This window comes from Sander lucioperca, chromosome 7 (genome assembly GCF_008315115.2).
Source record: "Sander lucioperca isolate FBNREF2018 chromosome 7, SLUC_FBN_1.2, whole genome shotgun sequence".
NCBI classification, from domain to species: domain Eukaryota; kingdom Metazoa; phylum Chordata; class Actinopteri; order Perciformes; family Percidae; genus Sander; species Sander lucioperca.
The window spans coordinates 26,925,582-26,945,245 of NC_050179.1; the positions used below are offsets into that span (position 1 = coordinate 26,925,582).

At 40.1% G+C, this 19,664-nt stretch overlaps 1 protein-coding gene across 3 annotated transcripts in view; it reads left to right on the top strand.

The window, feature by feature from the left end:
* hydin (HYDIN axonemal central pair apparatus protein) overlaps positions 1-19,664 on the top strand; it is a 128,284-nt gene that overhangs the window by 91,626 nt on the left and 16,994 nt on the right. For all 3 annotated transcript variants that reach the window (XM_036003247.1, XM_036003248.1, XM_031309972.2), the window contains exons 49-73: positions 843-1,064; positions 1,179-1,385; positions 3,549-3,790; positions 3,891-4,073; positions 4,921-5,040; positions 5,506-5,665; positions 5,829-6,001; positions 6,242-6,440; positions 9,009-9,102; positions 9,306-9,399; positions 9,550-9,718; positions 9,888-9,970; positions 10,246-10,401; positions 11,487-11,592; positions 13,092-13,296; positions 13,671-13,903; positions 13,997-14,154; positions 14,324-14,519; positions 14,712-14,820; positions 15,847-16,086; positions 17,370-17,512; positions 17,670-17,894; positions 17,988-18,148; positions 18,523-18,605; positions 18,767-18,998. In XM_036003247.1, the coding sequence (XP_035859140.1) occupies positions 843-1,064; positions 1,179-1,385; positions 3,549-3,790; positions 3,891-4,073; positions 4,921-5,040; positions 5,506-5,665; positions 5,829-6,001; positions 6,242-6,440; positions 9,009-9,102; positions 9,306-9,399; positions 9,550-9,718; positions 9,888-9,970; positions 10,246-10,401; positions 11,487-11,592; positions 13,092-13,296; positions 13,671-13,903; positions 13,997-14,154; positions 14,324-14,519; positions 14,712-14,820; positions 15,847-16,086; positions 17,370-17,512; positions 17,670-17,894; positions 17,988-18,148; positions 18,523-18,605; positions 18,767-18,998 (4,193 nt within the window). The remainder of the gene's footprint in view (positions 1-842; positions 1,065-1,178; positions 1,386-3,548; positions 3,791-3,890; positions 4,074-4,920; positions 5,041-5,505; positions 5,666-5,828; positions 6,002-6,241; positions 6,441-9,008; positions 9,103-9,305; positions 9,400-9,549; positions 9,719-9,887; positions 9,971-10,245; positions 10,402-11,486; positions 11,593-13,091; positions 13,297-13,670; positions 13,904-13,996; positions 14,155-14,323; positions 14,520-14,711; positions 14,821-15,846; positions 16,087-17,369; positions 17,513-17,669; positions 17,895-17,987; positions 18,149-18,522; positions 18,606-18,766; positions 18,999-19,664) is intronic.

Below are 19,664 nucleotides of genomic sequence, written 5' to 3' on the forward strand. Positions count from 1 at the left end.
CCGACCTGGCGCCCGCCAATGTGATGTCAAAATGACGTAGATCTCGCTGGCACGCCACAATTCTATTTTTTTCAGCGGCACACTACAAAGCGGAAACAGGAAGCATGAGTTCGAGGGCAACCGGATGCCAGGACTCTCAGAGTAACTGCAAGTCTCTCTTGTAAACTCACTGGGTTAAGATGAGTTCTTTTATGGTGAATGAAAGTCTTGATCCGACGAAGTAGGTCATCGAATCAAATCAAAACATTGACGTCAATGCTGCTGCCAGTTCTGCTGTTGTTTAACTTTTTATACAAAAAGTCGGTAGCCTTTGCTCATTAGCGACACCTCTGTTCAGGAGAAGACTGCAACAAGTGTCGTGACCACCACAAGCAAGTATAAATAGTTACGGCGCTCCCATGATGTCACATTGGCGCGCGCATAGGTCAGCTGTGGCGGGTATACCGGACACAACACAGGGATGAGGTTGTTAATCAAGGAAACCAGGCAACCCAGATATTGGAGAAAAAAATTGGCTCATACCCCACAGGGTTAAAGTCATGAACTGAGTATTCTTACTATACATTTTGGGGTAACGCCAGTTATACTAAGCTATTTTAGTGGTATTGTTGCATGTATACACAGAGTGAAGTTTAAATGTGTAAAAGGTATACCTTTCCTAATGTAATCTTACACCATACTTGCTAATTGTACTCAGTAAGAAGAAATTTGAAAACCTTTAGTATTAAGCTGCCCTCATTACACTTGCATGAAAGACTAACATAGACAAAGAACGCCTCAGTATTACTATAGCTAACATTTGGAACACAACAACTTAATATATCATTACCCCATCTGCACAGTCCCCCGTTGGCAGGAAGACCAAGAAATCCAACAGCAAGATCATGTCTCCCATGCCCAGCCAGATTGCAGTACCAGCTGAATCAGACAAGGGTGGAGGCAAGGTGTCTCCACAGAACAATCCACAGGATTTCATCCCTCACATTGTGCTGAATGTAACAGGGAAAGACTATCCAAGTGCCACAGAGCTGCTCAAAGGCAGCACCCTGCCTCCACTAGTCGAGGTTTGGCGGATTTTTCTGTTTCTGTTTACTGTATATATCTTCCCAAAATGTAGCCTGGTTTTTCCCTAGTTTATCACCATTGTATAATTTGTTTGCTTCCTTTGGTCTTGTTAGGTGTTGGAAGATTTGGGGTTGGGACCCAGTGGCCCACCCATTCCTCCTCCCACCAGCTTCTCTGTGGTTCCTTTTCCCAAAAACAGGGAGCAATCTAACAGTCAACTCCCCTGTAACTGTTTCACCTTCCTGGTCTCCTCATTGCTGAGTCAACAGGATGCGAAGAAGAAAGATGCAGGGAAAGATGTGCAAGCGTCAGTTGCAAAGGTAATGGTAATTTCCCACTACAATAAAATACACTAAGGGCGTTTTCACACCTTAAAGTCCGAACCAAGGTCCGGACCAAGGTTCATGTTTTTGTTACATTGTATACATTTGATCCAGTAAGTTTTGGTTTTACACTGCAGTTATGCAAGCGCATTAAAGATCTATACGTGACAAAACTACGTCCTGCCGTCATTACATATGTGAGCTGCGTCTCCAGATACTTATAATTGATTGGTTTGTAGACGGGCTGTGTCGGAGTTTTTTCAACTGACTGCTGCTCTCCCCTACTGCCGCGGCTCTTTTAGTTTTGTTGTGATGTTGAAAAGCAAGACACGGGAACTTTCTTTCTGGAGCGTTTATTCAGAGACAAACAGAAACCTACACTGTACATTTACTACCACTTAACAAGTAAACTGCTGATGTATTCTCTGCTCTGATAGCCGACAGCTATCTGCTCTGAGCACATTCACCGTCACACACTCTCTCATGTAGCCTACACACTAAGCACCGAGCTATTCCTTAAAGGAGCTTCCCCGGTAACACAAGGAGAGCCTGCCAGAGCTTCTTGTATTTGGTCCGAAAGTCCGAACCATCCAAAAAAAGCTTTCACACTATAAACGAACCGGACCATGGTTCAGTTTGATCCGGACCGAGACCACCTCTTTTTATCGAACCAAAATTTGGTCTTTCCAGGGGAGGTTTCACACCTGTAATTTTGGTTCGGATCAAACTGAAAAGTCCGAAAGTCCGGACCAAATGAGGTAGGTGTGAAAACACCCTAAAACACACAAGTGCAAAATTACCAATGTGGAAGTGGCAATCTTGTCTAAGAATGTTCAAAGAAGGTGACGTCCGCACAACAGCTTAATGCTCCGGAATAATACTTAAAGCACCCATATTATGCTCATTTTCAGGTTCATACTTGTATTTTAAGGTTGTACCAGAATAGGTTTACATGGTTTAATTTTCAAAAAACACCATATTTTTGTTGTACTGCACCGCTCTCTCTCACTGCTGCAGATCCTCTTTTCAGCTGGTCTCTGTTTTAGCTACAGAGTGAGACCTCGTTTCTTCTTCTTCTTCTGTACTATCTTTGATTGCACTGCACATGCTCAGTAGCTCAGATGTAGATCATGTCAGCTAGCTAGCTCCATAGGCAGTAAAAGAAAGGCTGTTTCTACAACTTCGGTCAGTTACAAGGCAGGATTAGCAGGGAGACTTCTAAATGAGGGCGCACATGTAAGTAGTTCTTTTGTAGATTATGGTGAACTTGTGTGTGTTGTAGAAGTGCTTTGCTAGGTAGCATGCTAGCGTTAGCATGCTAACGCTAATGCTAACGCTAACGCTACGAGCTAATGGTTGCGTTTAGCCTGCTTGTTTCGGCTTGTGACGTCACAAGCCCTGCCGATTTTGAACAGCTCACCCGGAGACTGAAGGCAGGACACATTCAGAAACCGTATCTCACTCTAAACAGCATGGATGGATTTTTTTCAAAGTTTGTATGTGTGTGGAAGCACTAGAGACACAACATAACAACCCAAATCCCAGAAAAAGTGATTTTTTCATAATATGGGCACTTTAAATAAAGGCACACGATTGTAAAGTGAAACAGTGAGGTCATTATTTTGTCATCTTAATTGCCCAATCTGAATAGTATTAGTACGTCCATGTTCGAATAATATTTCAATGTATGTTTATTTTTCACATATCACATGACCTCTGATCATGTGATGTGATGAAAACCGATAAGGCTCATAGGTCACTGCAATCAAATACACCTGAGGAAGGCCAAATTGTGTGCCGAAACGTTGTGTGCCTTATTTGCCCTATTAAAGTACTTTTCCAGACCATTAAGCTGTTCACCTTCTTTGAACATTCACTTTTTTGTCCTGCACCAGCAACTACATGGACATGCACAACATTGTCTTTTTTTAATCTTGTTGAAGAAGCCACACTTTTTTGTATAGCAAGACGCAGCAAGATTTACAGGAAATGTGATCTTAATTATAATAAAATAAAAGAGTACTAAGAATTAGTACTAAGAATTCACCTGCTATGAAATACGAGCTACCACTCACCTCTATCATGGTCATGCACGTTTATGATGCCAAATTACAACAATCAATGAATCAAAAGTACGGTGTTTGTGTGCACACACTACAGGACGAGGCAGCAGCAACACTTTCCAAAAGCACCGCCAAGGAGAGCGTTAGGGAGAGTGCAGTAACAAAGGACAAGGAGAAAAAGGGCAGAGAGAGTCAGAAGAGCAAGAGACAAACTTCAGACAAGACAAAAGCAAAGGTTTCTGACCGGCCTTCCTCCCCTCCTCTACGTATCTCCTCCACATCTGGCCGCCCTGAACCAGACCAAGATCAAGGAAACTCAGAGCTGAAACGCAACCAGAGGCAAGGAACAACACACACACATACACACTATAAGGACACATTGTGGTTTGTCGTTGTTTTTACTAAATCTGTGTGTGTGTGTGTGTGTGTGTGTGTGTAGCCTGACAACATTTCGCTGGATTGTACCAGCCAATGGTGAGGTGATTCTGAAGATTGGGTTCTACTCAGCCTCCCCAGGGAAGTTTGAACAGACCTTCAACTTTGAGCTACTGGGGACCCAGAGACGCTACCAGCTCTTCTGCAAAGGAATTTGCACCTATCCTTCCATCTGCAAAGATTACATGTCAGTCAGCATTGTTTAACAACGTAATGTGGTTATATAAATGGTAAAAAAAAAAGGGGGAAGGCAGAGGAAAAGAGGGGTTATCCCAGATAACAATATAAGAAATAGAAGTGAGAGTTATTTATCCAGCTTTAGGGTCAAGCGTTTCATCATATCACAGAGACACGTTGTCCCTGAAGTCTGAATAGTACAGAGAACAGAGATGCTTTGAACTTTACACATATCCAGTGGCATGCATGAGTCACTCTGAGTCCAGGCTTTACGTAATTAATAAGAAATGGTCAATACATTGATGTGTCTTAGATTGCTACTGTCTTGGACAGTACACAATAATTAAATGAGCATTAAGACAAAAATCCAAGGCACTGGTAAAATGCCTTTACATTTGGCACATTCTAACTAAAATAATATAAAAAAACATCACTTCAATGCATTTCAGCATCTAGCCTTCTTCAGGAAGTTGAAATCGAATGTGCCAGATGTAATAAAGACATTGTAATAAAGACATTTTACCTTTTTTCTAAAGACGAGAACATTTGGATTTTTTCTTAATGTTCACTGGATTTGTTCATGCCCACCTACCAAACAGCACCATCTCATTTTGACATAGACTAGTTCCAAGAAGCTTGCCAGTTCTTAATAATGCTGCCTTCCATTTACCTCTCTCCATCACTATCTCATTGTCCTCTTTTTCTTTCTTTTAAAAATAGAAAAATATTAAAAATAATTTTAAAAAAAACTATTTAAAATACATTTAAAAACACATTGACATAATTTTTGACTGCAAGAATGGATGACTAAATGTGATTTCGATTGGACCTAAAGTTACCATATATGCTTTCCCCAGGACTATTTTTGCCCACAGTAAGAAGGTACCACAAATGGAAGAAGGGCTTCATAAGGTTTACACGATCAAACCTGAGTACTTTGAGTTTGGACCATTACTCTGTGGCAAGACCAGAGACAGGTGAGAGGCAGAGGGATTGCTGTGGATGGCTTAGTGTGTTTGTATCAGTCTTTGCCTTTATATTTACAGATTCACATAGGGGCTGGGCAATATGGAGAAAATCAAATATCACAATATTCTAAATACATTGATGTTGATATTTTGACTATATTGTAAGGTTGACAATTGGTGTTTTCACAAAATATTTACACAATGAGATTTTAGATAAATATTTACCAATAATGTGGATATAATGACTAAGTGGGTAAAGGCAAATAATATAAATGCGAGAACAGTAAGTTTAATAAATGACATCACTTTACTGTAATGCAGCCTTTAAAACCAGAAAAAAATAATACACTTATGCCATATTACAATATTACAATATTCAAAATCTAAGATGATATCTAGTCTCATATATCGTTATTGATATAATATGAATGTCTTGCCCAGCCCTCATTCACGTGTGTTTCTGTGTTTGTGTAGATATAAGGAAAATAGGTACCCCGAGAACATGGAGAGACTAGTGATTCATAACAATTCTGAACTGGAGGCTGAGGTCCAGTTCAGTTTCCAGCATGATAGCCAAGCCACCACATATTTACTGGAACCCCCAACCATGACTCTCAAACCTGACCAGAAACAGGTACCGTACAGGTCTTACCTTTCATTCAGATAACTGATAATGCTAGATAAAAGTAGCACAGGGAAATACCGGATTGAGAATATGTTGGTGTTCCATTAAAGTAATACAGATAACTATTATAATAGTATTTGTACATGTTAATATTCTACCGTCCTGCTGCCAGGAGTTGGCAGTGTGGGCCTACCCAACCAAACTGGGACAGATGAAGGACAGCGTTGTGTGCTCTATCAGGGACAATCCCGAGCTTGTCATCATCAACGTCTCCTGCTGGGGCGTTCGGCCAGAGCTGGAGCTGGAAAGCAAGCATTTGCACTTTGACAGGACTTTGCTGCACAGGTATAAAATATATATGTATAATATACAAATTCAGGAAAGACAAAGAGTATTTTTCCACAATATCTTGACAAGTGATTTCCACAAAACACAGTGAACCCTTTCCAAAGAGAGAAGCAGCATGATAACGTCAAAATACTATGCATTAATTACAGCGATACCAGCAATTATCTTCTAATTCTTGTATGAACTAAACTGTCTATCCCTCTGTCCTTTTCCTGGTCAATCTATTTTCTTTTTTAGGCAGGAGAGTCGTAGTGTGATGCTGCATAATAGGACAGCTCTGCCGGTATCTTGGAGGCTGCAGGGTGTAGAGGAGTTGGGTGATGAGTTCAGTTTGCTACAGGATGAGGGCATTATCTCACCGAACTCCTCTTTTCCCCTAAGCTTGCACTTCAGGTCCAGGAGGCCGCTCAACATTAAGAAGATCTTACGTCTGGAGGTGGAGTAAAACTATAGAAGTACACTAGTATGAACTTGAACTAAGCTCAGTGTGCATTATGGAAGTGCTATTGATGCAACTAGAAACCATCTTGTGATGTGTTATGCCCAGCTACTTCATGAGCCATAACAAAAAAGGGATCACACCAGCTGCGAGGCAATATCGAGCCAGTTGGGTTAAGTGTGTGTGTATGTGTGTGTGTGTGTGTGTGTGTGTGTGTGCTCCTACTTCCGTTGCCCACACCCATTTATGATCTCGGCCATCATTTTGATGTCAGCTACAAACCTGTAAAGTTTCAGAACTTTATCTTGCACAGTTGTCAGGCCAGAGGCGTAAAGTGGGGGGGCCCAGCCCTAAAATCTGACCGCAAACATTTAACTAGAGACTATCTAGCAATGGGATCACACCAGCCAAGATGGGTCAGAGGCGTAGGGGGGCATAAGTTGTTGCTCAGACCACACCCATTTTCGAATTTGGCCTTCATTTTGATCTAAACTACACACCTGTAAAGTTTTGTGACTGTATCTTGCACAGTTGCGATGCTATCCCATTGACAAAATGTGACCACAGACATATTAACATATCACCACCCGGCAAAGCACTCAAAACTGGCTCTGTCACATGCAACAGAAAAACACTGCATATCCAGTCAACAGAGAGAGAAAGAGAGAGAGAGAGACCAGTGTGTAATGACAGTGGCGAACAATATCGTTGGGACCCCTTCACGAGCGATTTGATGAACGATAGAAACACTGACAGCCAATCAAAATCCATGTGGCAGATGACATTGCAGAGAAATTAGATTTATTAAGGACTTTTTATTTTTATAAAATTTTTATTAAATGTCTGAACAGTAGCACTCAGGAATAGTGTATGTGAAAAGTTTATTTGTTCCACACCTGAGGATCAGTGGCGTGGCGGGACTTTTCCACTAGGTGGGGTTACGGCTCTATAAATAGCTCTGTGGCAGTTTTTGTATTTTTAAACATTAATATTCTGAAAGTATGTCTCATGTCAGAGAAACCACTGAGAGTGAACGTTTTGGATGTTATTATCATACTGTCGGTGATGGGTTCAGGTGCTGTGCACAGATCCGACACAACGCCTGGTTGCCCTCATATCCGGCACTCTGGAGCTATGGGGGCGACTGTGTTAGCAGTACAGAGGCCCGCCAGTAGACAATAACCTTATTTTTAGGTTCATACAGTTCATAAACTGTAACCGAGTTCATACTAGTGACATTCCTGTAATTTTTCATCTGCTGTATTAGTGTATTATTTAGCCGATGTGCTTGCAGCCATTAATCAATCGTTCATAAGTGCTGATGCTCACATCGTTATTGTTATAGTTATGGTTTGGATGTGTGGATAACCCTAACATTAGGCCTACATAGTCAGCTGATGGAGAGGGGGTCTGAATTTAAGGTGGTCTACTGTGATTATAGCTACATAGCAAATATACATGGAAAGTAAATATCAAACACTTAGAAACAAAATGCAAAAAATGATGAATCTATTACAAACTGTGGCCAGACGCGACTGGGGGGCAGACAAACAGGCATTAATTGGCATTTATAGGGCACTATGAGGTCAACAATAGATTATGGTTGTAAAATACTGTATATTCAGCAGCAGCAAAGACATCACTGCAAAAAAAGGGGATTGACTACAGCAGTGTCTCAAACTTTTCACACCATGTACCACAAAATATTAGGCTTTGAAGTACCACCATTATGGCCCACGTCAAAAACAAATAGAGCAGCATAGGCCTGCCCTATTCAATTACGGACAGTTCACGCAGGAGGCAGGTTTATTCCTAAAAACAATATTTATTGTCGACAACCACAACCACGCTGCACTTCCTCCGTCCCGCTCCAACAGAAGCCAAATTTGAGGTAACTCGGGTCATATCTCCTTACTGTTTTGCATGATTTGCTGCTAGCAGGTGCTGTGGAGACTTCACCACCGCTGCTTAAGTAGTGACTGGCACTTGTGCTCGTCCACTATAGTTTCAACAGGGCTGCTCAAAATATTTTCCTCCTCATCCACACTTCCCTAATAGTTCCTGTTAGGTGCCATGATTGCAGTGTTTTTTGAACCATTTATTTTACCTCTGCTTGCTATCTTGTCAACATATCTCGTAACTAATTATTGATGTATGCGTGTTCCGTACATGAACGTAACAATGTAGCAAGCTGATATCAAAACAAAAATATTACACTTAAACAAACTTATTTTAAATTACTGATCATAGTTTAAGTACTATTATTGGTAATGTTGTAGTACAAATATTCTCATAGTATTATGTTTATAAATTAATTAATTTTTTTTTTATATATATATATCATAGATTCTATCCGCGTACCACTAGAGGGAGTTGGTTACCAGTGGTACTTGTAGAGCATTAAGTTTATGTAAAGGAGCTAATTAAGTCAACCCACTGGCACAGGCATACTGTGTTTTTTACTCTACATTGTATCTGACAAAGTACTTAAAACCGCCTCTGTGGTAGGTCCCGCTACAGTAGGTGTTTGTATGTTTACAGTATGTGCTGTGTGTTTTGTTTCAGGTATCTGATTTGGAGAAGATTCTAGGCATCATACACACAGAAAACATACAGGTCACAGCTGAAGCCTATGACATAGCTCTGGACATCACACCAGGTACAAACTGGTAGAGCTTACAATCATTTCATGTAAAGGTCAAATTAAATTTGCGCCTCCTCTAATTTGCAAGGTGTTTAATTCTATTAAAGCACATGTAGTCCAGACTGAGATTTTAATCCAGAAGAGTGAGTGAGTCAGGAGTCACAGCCCTGATGTCAAAATAATTAAAATGATATGCGATACACTTGTTTCTGTGGCAGATGGCTGTCTGGACTTTGGAACCATTAAAGTCTTTGAAGAGGCCAAACAGTCTCTCAGGCTGAAAAATCAAGGGAAATATGAAATAGCTTACAAGTAAGTTGGAATTGCTACTTTTTGACTAAAGAGTGCACCATAATATTAAAGTATCAGTTTCAGTTGTACTTTGTACGTCACTGTAAGTAAATTTGGACTCACCATGAAACTAATAAAGTTGTTTACTTGCATTTTTTTTCTTTTCACAAGGTTTATATGTCAGCGGACCGACCCAACCCAGCCAAACCTAGAATCCATTTTCACGGTGTCCCCCCAGAGTGGTACTTTATTGCCCCACGATAAACTCACAACAGTTCAAATCCTCTGCAGACCAAATACAGAAGTCCTAATTAGAGAGCAACCTGTCCTTCCTTGCCAGGTCAGAGCCATACAATGCTCTTAATTATTACAGAGGGGAAGGTTCAAATATATATTAAAGTCACAGTGGGATGGAAAAGGATTTTGTAACCTTAGCTTTGCCTGTCTCTGGCTAAAGGAAACGGTTTAGAATGCACTCCAGTTAAGATTTTGTTTTTCTCCTTCTGCAGGTGATTGAACCCAACATTAGGAATGGAGGAGAACCCATAGCCATCCTAGCCATCAAGGTTTCAGTCAAGGCTGTCTTCTCCAGGTTAAGGCTTGGTTCATTTTGTCTCTTTTGTGTAATTTTTTTTATCAGTAATTAAGAAGGATTATTACAGTTAATTCCGATTTAGATTGTGTTATACCCCTCACTAAACTTTATTTTTAGATTCTGTTGATTATCTTTCTTTGTGTTTGTACCATTTCACATTATAGTCAGTATATATTTTGCCTTACAGAATTTTTTTCAGAGTGTATTTGTAAGGAGGTTGTTCTGAGTGTCAGCAAAAAATCCAAATTGTGAATTGCTGTGTGGTCCTTTAGGTACAAAATCACACCTGCATGTGACATCGACTTCGGACCACTGGTCTATGGCTCCAAGAAAAGCCAGAGCTTCACTATAGAGAACAATGGAGTCTTTGACAGCCGTTTTATTATTTGCCGTATGATCACTGACCCTGCGCCACCAGGAAAGTCAGGGTAGGAGAACAGAACACACACACACACACACACACACACACACACACACACACACATACACACAGACACAAGGGCTAACACTTACTAACCTAGGTTGAAATGGAACAGTCATTAAAAAAAACAGCTTTAAAATGGCAACTCAAATGTCAAAGTTAAACAAGAGATTTAAAACTAGCAGCTCAAGGCAGTTGTTGTTGGCTTGGTGATGCAATAGTGTAGAGAACCATTTTTGCTGCCATATGTGACAAATCCCATATTGCTGTAAAATGTAATACACCTTACAAATGAAGTTCCATTGGAGCATCCTTGTGTTGCCATCCCTGCAAATGTTTTATTGCCTGACTAAAGGGAATGTGCGGCCTTTATGATGAAGTCCTGTGATGTGAAAGCAACAATACAATTCGGAAACAATATAGTCTAAAATTGCCAATGTATATCACTTCATTATATGTAATTCCTATTAAGTTGTGAGCAAGACTAGCGCCACTAGTGTGATGGTGTTGGCTTTACAGTAAACAGTATTGGCAGGCACAAACGACTTGCAGTACCTTACTGAAAAGGAAGGGGTAATAAAACATAATGTAGCTTGTTTGGGCTCTCACTGGGTCCGATATCGTTTTAAAGATAAGAAAACATCTCTCTGGTACTCTCCTTTAAATTGCTCATTACCTACAGTATTACAATTTAACAAATAACATTGTGTGCATAAATTACACTGAAGAACTAAAAAATGTATTAGGTTTTGCTCTCAGCAATTATGTTTCAAGGTTAGGTTGTAGTGCTAACACGTGATGAAATGTACAATGTATTGCATTAAAAATGTTAACATGCATTGTGGACCTGAAGAATGGATTCCAACATTTACTTATCTGATCAGCTATGTCTCTGGAAAGGTTCAAATCTTTGGTAAATGCCAACACAACTTATTGTCCACCTGTAAACTGTTAACTGTCAGAGGTGGACATTGCTGCCTGAAATGATGAGGAGGTGAAGGTCTTAAAACTGTCATAGTCCTTCTCTAATATCAGTTTGCTTAAAGAGGTTCACAATTAATTGTTGTTTGTGTCCCTTTGTACTGGTCTCAGGGGTCCAGGGAGTAAGATTCTTCAAGAGAGCCATTCAGAGAGACCCACTGGTGCCAGTAGCAAAGCGAGACGCGAGTCCTTATTAAAAGACATGAATAATACACAGGTGAGAGACTGCTAGTACAGATGACAACAATGACGGTGCTTATTCATTTGTGCAGGTTTTGTATTGTTTGGACAATCCTCTCCATGTTTCTTCATGTTTTCTAAGAATGTAGGAGAACTCATTAGAAAAGCCCTAGTATGTCCGTATGTCCTTCTTTTCGGCTGTTACCTTCCTTCATGTTGGAATTCTAAACTCCGGTGGATTTATGAGGACCATGGTTAACTGCTACTCAGATCTCTGCAGAGTAAATCCAGACAGCTAGCTAGACTATCTGTTGAATCTGAGTTTTCTATTGAACGACTAAAACAACTTTTGAACGTTGTTCCACCAAAATAAGTTCCTTCCCGAGGCTATTTTTCAGCGTGATCACGGCTCCTCTCGGCGCTTAGCACCGCCGAGGACGATTGTGATTGATTTAAAGAAATGCCCATAAAACAGAGCACGTTTTTCTCCAATCCCAGAATGCTGTGTGGACTAGCCAGACCCTCCTCCGCGGTGCTGTGCAAGAAGGTCTAGCGATGCAAGACTAGAAAATACCTTATCATTTTCCCGCAGAGATAATCATTGAAAGGCATGACATGCTTGTTGTTAACTTTCATCATGTGTTCTTTTACATTTTGGGGATTGGTGTCATTGTGTTAAATACAATGCATGCATAGCACAGCAAGAGAGATTGTAGGTCATAAATGGTCAATTCATCCAAATTACAGAAAAGCATATATTTTTCACTTGTCTCTAGTCCTATCTAGCCTAGTCGTGTATTTTAAAATGAGTCAAACAAACATAACAAAACCATCATCAGTTACAAATCCATTTTAATAATGTTTTGTATTAATTGATCAAACTTAATGCCTTGACCAACTGTCACTTTGCTTGTTTGAAAGCCATGATGTCTTTCTCATGGGTGAGCCAAATTCTCTGGGCGGGCAAAGCAGAGAAAGGGGAGGTAACCTTGCTCCTTATGACCTCATAAAGGGAAGATTCCAGATCGGCCCATCTGAGCTTTCATTTTCTCAAAGGCAGAGCAGGATACCCAGGGCTCGGTTTACACCTATCGGCATTTCTAGCTACTGGGGGACCATAGGCAGGCTGGGGGAACGCATATTAATGTTAAAAAACCTCATAAAGTGAACTTTTCATGCCATGGGACCTTTAAAAACACAATTCAAAGGGGGTACATTATTGAAAAAAAATATGATTTTTAATTTTTAATATTTTTTTCCCAATGGTTTTGTTGATATTTGTGTTTTGGTAAAACAGCGTACCTGCCAGCGCATCAGTAACAGTTCATGCGGAGAGCGGAACTGCAGCACAGGAGGCTCCGAGAGGAATTCCAAAACAAAGCCCCGCAAAATGATAATACATTTAGATGAAGTTCTGTGAGATGTTGATTAGTTTAAAAGCCGCTCACATCAGGAAGGCACTTCAATAACTGTAGAAAGTAGTTTTCCCCAGTATTCCCATCTGTACCTCTCTAATCTTCCCATGTTTCTCTCCAGAATCGCCTCACCATGGGGCTGTTCTCAGTGTATCCCTGCACAGGGTGCTTGCAGCCAGGGTCTCAGCAGGTGGTGACAGTGGACTGTGTCGCTGAACAGCTGGGCAACTGGATCCAGGGTTTGCTCATTGACATCAGTGACCGTGACCCCTCAGACCAGCCTGATGGCATACCGTACAGGCTGATGGCTGAAGTCTGTAAGCCAGGTGAGAGCTGTGCAACGCTATTTTGTCTACTTTGAATAATAAACTTGAGGAAAGTTGCCACTTGCTTCCAAATGGCTCAATTCTCCTGAGATCACTAAGATGGGCACAAGCTATTGCCATTCAGAAGTCAAACAGTGCTTACTGCTGTTTCTATTTCTGTGCTATATCAGAATCTAAAAACTCATGTAATCTAGGTTATCTTATCTTTCATCAGAAGGTTTCACATTAAGGATCACAAAAGGATTGACATTGTAAACATTTAGAGGGTCAACAGTACATCAAGGCCAAAAGTGGTAATCACTTTTCCTTTGACTACCGGTAATACTGTATCTAACTCTCTTCTCTCTTTTTTTTCTTTTTGTTTTGTTTCCCAGGTATAGCGTTAGACATGGCTTCTGTCTTTGAGGAACACCATCTGTGCCAAAACAGTAGTCAGCTGTCCTCTGAGCAGTTTTGCAATGCTGAAGGCATTTACGTCCGGGATGAGAACAAGTTTATTTTCAACAAAGTCCTGGTCAGGCGAACTGCCCAGGCGCGCTTCAAACTCTCCAACAACAACAAGGTGCCCTGTGTGCTCAGCTTGGCCATCAAATCGTTTGCCACTAAGGTAAGGCATGTATAAATGCGTACAGGAGTATAATATAATGATTGTGGCAGATGTTTGTTAGCATGTCAAAACATACACTGTATTTCCTTACAGATGTCCCGTAGCGTAGGCAGCGTGGGAGTTTTTGATTTGTCTGCTACAACCCTAAGCATTCCCAGCCAGTCACACATGTTCGCTGTGGTCACCTTCACACCCCAGACGATGCAGCAATACAGTGCTGTATTTGAGGTCACAATGGATGTTACCAGCAGGTACATGATTTTGTGACTGTGTGTATATGCTACTTCAGTATTCTCTCTGCTGTTTGTTTGTTTGCCCATTTATTTCTACAACTACTGTGAGTGTAGTAAGATAATATTATCACCTCTTAATTTGCCTTGCTGGCCACTGTCAACCTACTGTTTTCTCTGTCCGATCCAGAATGACACCCACATTCAAGAGCAAGGTGCTGGAGTTCGACATAGTGGGAGAGGGCACTCTGCCCAGTGTGTGTGTGGTGAGTCCTGCTCTGAGGAACAGCAGAGGAAGCCCAATGCTGCAATTCAAACAAGTGTTGGCAGGGAGCAGGCATACCCGGCCCGTGGTGCTGCTAAATGATGGAAATGTTCCAGCTCAGGTGGGAGGAGACATATTCCTTTGTTCTCTTATTTTATTCATTTGTTTAGCAGCATTCCATATTTTCTTACTTCAGCTATTAGACAACTAAAATCAACTGTATGTAAAACACATAAACGTAATACAGTAGATACGGTTGATAATAGGGGACTTTGTCAACAAAGGTTGCTTTGCGGCTCTGTGTGTCGTGCAGGTCCAGATTGACATGCTGGATAAACATGGAGTGTTCTCCCTCAAAGCTGCTCCTGGCAACACTTGCAGCTCGATCCACTCCACACAGATTGAGGGCACCACTGACGCAGGTACAGTGCGAATAAGTATTCAGACCCTTTACTTAAGTAAAAGTACTAATACCACACTGTAAAAGTACTCAAGTAAAAGTCCTGCATTGAAAATGTTACTTAAGTAAAAGTATGTAAGTATCATTAGGAAAATGTACTTAAAATATTAAAAGTAAAAGTGCTCGATGCAGAAAAATCCTCCCATTTTAGAAACTGGAAACAATCCAACAGTTCTGTCAATCAACTAAGTGTTTAATCGGTTAATCATTTCAGCTCTTCTTATAGGCCTTTATATTGTTGGGTAGTTTCAATTATAATAAAACATCGTATTTTATAAACTACGTGTGTTTTGTGTTCAAAAATATTCATTTGTTTAGTAACTAGTAACTAAAGCTGTCAGGTGAATGTAGTGGAGTAAAAAGTACGATGTTTCTCTCTGAAATTAAGTGGCGTAGAAGTAAAAAGTGGCATGAAAAGAGAAGACTCAAGTAAAGTACAAGTACCTCAAATTTGTACTTAAGTACAGTACTTGAGGAAATAAACTTAGTTACATTACACCACTGACAACCTCAACCTGTAAAACTCCTCGCCACTTAAACAATTAGTAGTTAGCAATTCACACAATGGAATTTATGCTAGACACACAAATCTGAAGGTGCTCATGAATAATAATAATAATAATAATAATAATAATAATAAACCTATTATTTTATTTGTAAAGCACCTTTCATACAGAGAGTGTAGCTCAACGTGCTTTACAATAAAGTGAGAGACCACAAAACAAACAGATTCACATTAAAACAATAAACAATCAATTAAATCCTGCCCGAACCAAACAAAAATTTTACAATTGAAAACAACACATTTATGGAGAAAATCACATTTACAAATTACTCCAGGAACGTGTTTCTGTTTTCACTGAAAATACAGTATACGGGGATACTGCTAAAAGTCTATCTTTTTCTGAGCTCAACATAGGATTATTTCCTATGCTAGAGACAGCCATTGCCATGTTTCTCATTGGTGACACTTTTCCTTCTTCTACAGAGCGTCCGTTGGTGCACAGAGCCACCCTGAGGCTGAATGTTAACCAGCAGGTGGAGTTTGAGGTCAGCTTCTGCTCTGACAAACCCCTGAGTGTCAAGGCCAAGATGTCACTGAAGGTGGAGGACAACCAGTACAGCAACACCGTGATACAAGTGACCGGAGAAGCTTACCAGGGAATCGTCTCTCTTGACAACATCCGCAGGCCATCGCAGAAAATAGATCAGGAAGATAATGAGGGAGGTAAGAGAAGAAAGGAGGGCAGGAGACAAATCATGTGATGGGAATGAAAAGGGCAAGGTGTAAATATGGCTGAGCAATATATCTATATTATATCGACATCGGGACATAAGGCTGAATGTCTTATTACATTTTTGATATCGTGATATGGCACATGGTCTTTTAAACATTTTCTGAACTTCCCAGACTGTTCTAGCTGTGTCTATTATTTGCCTTTACCCACTTAGTCATTATAGCCACATTACTGGTGATTATTTATCACAAGTCAAGTCAAGTCAGCTTTATTGTCAGATGTGCTAAACATGCATGACATAAGGCACAAATGAAATTTCAGTCCTCTTGGACCCACGGAGCAACAATTTAACATGATATAAAAAGCAACAATCAATCAACAAGACATAAAATAAGCAATCAACAATTTAACAAGACAAAAATAAACAATCAACTATCAACAAGACATACAATAAACAATCAACAATCACAATCACAATCATCCACTCTCATTGTGTTAATATTTTGTGAAAGCACCAATAGTCAGCCCTACAATATTGGCGCATTATAGATGTATGTATATTTAGTCAAATATAGTGTGATATTTGATTTTCTCCATATCGCCCAGCTCTGGGTGTAAAGTAGGTTTATTAATCAGCCAGAGTAGCAGTCACTCCCTGATTGTGCAAGTGGTGGAAGAAGTATTCAAATCCTTTACCTGAGTAAAAGTACTAATACCACACTGTAAAAATACTCATGTACAAGTAAAAGTTCTGCATTGAAAATGTTACTTAAATAAAGGTATGTAAATATCATCAGGAAAATGTACTCAATGCAGAAAATTCCTCACATTTTAGAAACTGTAAACGATCAAAACGGTTCTGTCAATCAACAATCAAAAGTGTTTAATTGGCCAATCATTTTAGCTGTACTTGTTGTTGTTGGGTAGTTTAATTTATAATAACACATCGTAGAAACTACATATGTTTTGTGTGCAAAAATCTTAATTTGGAAAGTAACTAGTAACTAAAGCTGTCAGATTAATTTAGTAGAGTAAAAAGTACAATATTTCCCCTTGAAGTGTAGTGAAGTAGAAGTAGAAAGTGGCATGAAAAGAAAAGACAAGTAAAGTACAAGTACCTCAAATGTGTACTGAAGTACAGTACTTGAGTAAATGTACTTAGTTACATTCCACCACTGAATTGTGCACATAGAAATGCTGTGTCATAATTTATTAATACGGAACCTTGTTTCTTATCCCGGATTTTTCTACAAAGCCTATTTCTCTCTTGCAGGTAATTATGAGCTGCTGAATTTCGGTGACTGCCATGTTGATTGTCCCTACCAAGAGAGTTTCACCATGACCAACCACAGCAGCAGCCAGGCAGTGAGGTTTGAGTGGCCTCCTGTTGGACCCCATGTCTTCTTTTCACCCCAGGTAAAGCAGAACTACATGGCTATAGAAGAGGGGTGGGTTTAAACAACTTTTTAATGAAGTTTAATAAATCTTAAACTATGCTTTTCTTATTAATTTTTTTTGCTTAGGATAATACTTGGCTGCATGTGAACAAAAACAATCTGCTTTTTTCTTTCAGGTGGGACACCTTCATGCTGGTTGTTCTAAGGAAGTGACTGTCACCTTTTGCTCCAATCAGCCAGTGACTCTGAACAGACAGCCAATGAGATGCAAGGTTAGTAAGGTGGAGTTCCTGCAGCCACTAGAGCAGGTGGCTGACTGGGACGACCGCCAAAGGACGCTGCAGTGGCTGAGTTCTGCCAAGCAGGCTTCAGTAGCACCACAGCAGCCTGGGAAGAATAAGGTAAACGTGTTCACTGTGAAAGAGATGTCAAGTGAAGAGATAGTTACAAGTTCACATTTAAAGTTAAGCAAACATGTATGCGTTTGCCTGCAGGTGATAAAGACAGATCCTGAGCCGTGCTGCTCTGTGGTTGAGGGCTCCCAGAGGGAGTTGGAACTGCGTATCAGCGCAGTTTGTGACTATGTGAAGTTCAGCTGCAACACCAACACCATCCACTTCAAAGACACTCTGCTTTACCAAACCAGGCTCCACCAGTAAGTCAGGCTCTGGGTATATATGCATTATATGCTGTTTCAACTATACAGATAAATTGTTCAGGCATCCTGAGGGATCAGATTCTAAAGATGATAAAAATACTGATAATCAAAATGGTGCTCTGAGCTCACACTAGTCCTCATGTTGCATGTAATCCCATTACACACCATCTGACACTTTATCACAGTGATCACAGTAGTGTTTAGTGAAGTGCTCATAACATAACAAATAACAAAATACTGAATTAAAAAAAATGTCTGTGTATATGTTAATGTCTGTGTGTGTGTGTGTGTGTGTGTGTGTGTGTGTGTGTGTGTGTGTGTGTGTGTGTGTGTGTGTGTGTGTGTGTGTGTGTGTGTGTGTGTGTGTGTAGACTGCAGATAGTGAATCATGGCACTGTCAAACTGGAATTCTCATGGCAAGTCCTCATGGATCCAAAGAACAGCGTAGTAAACGGTACAGTAATATTATTGTATATCATGCTTGAATATCAGCATTAACTGGTAATGTTCCATTACCAGTTACCATTACCATTATGTTCCAAGATTGACTTTTGACATTTTACATTTGAATGCTTTTCAAAACTGGAGGTTGAAACTGTGTGTAAATGTGAACAGATGGGACCCTTACCTTACCTGGACCAGACAGCAGGTCAACAGAAGTGTTAACTGGAGCCCGTCCTGCCAGCGCTCTGGCCAGCGGGTTGTCTCTTCTGATGGGAAATCCTGAGCTTCCGCCCATCAGCATTGAGCCCAGCATAGGAGCCATAGAGCCTGGCGCCGTTCAGAATTTCAGCATTTACTTTTCACCTCTGGAAGTGGCCCAGTTTCAGGGCAGGCTGTTCAGCAGGTACAGTACATTTTTCAAGAACAAAGAGTAGACCAAGGTTGTTATACAGTACTCTTGAATTCTTTCAGTTTTCAGTATTTTCTTTTAGTTTTGACTTTTCCATTCCATTTTATTTTAGTTTTAGTTTAGTTTAGTTTTTTAGAAAGGTTTAAGTTTTAGTTTTAGAGTAGTAAGTTTAGTCAGTTTAGTTAGTTTTGAGAGGGCCAGGTATAATGTCTCAGAAGAATGTAGCTACAAAGACATACACAATACAGGGATGGAGAACTGTATAGGAATGGCCATGATGTGTAATGTTAAATCTCTGCGCTACTTTAGTGTCCGAATGTCAAGTCCATTCAAGTTCTGTGGTTAAATGTCACAGGAGTTGACGGAAATTCATGCTGTCTCCTTTTTTCGGTAGTGAAATATTGTAGCTAAAAAACTAAAACTGAAATGATTTACGTTCATTTTTATTTAATTTTTATTTGTTTTTTTAACCAGACAATATATATTTTCAGTTTAATTTTAAATGTTCTTGAATGTTTTGAAAGTTTTTATTTAGTTTCAGTTTACTAAAAATATATTTTACTGCTTATTTTCGTTTACTATGATAACCCCGGAGTAGACAAGTTATATTAAGCCGCCTACACATGATCCGCGGCAAAATCACAAGGTATGGCGCAGAGC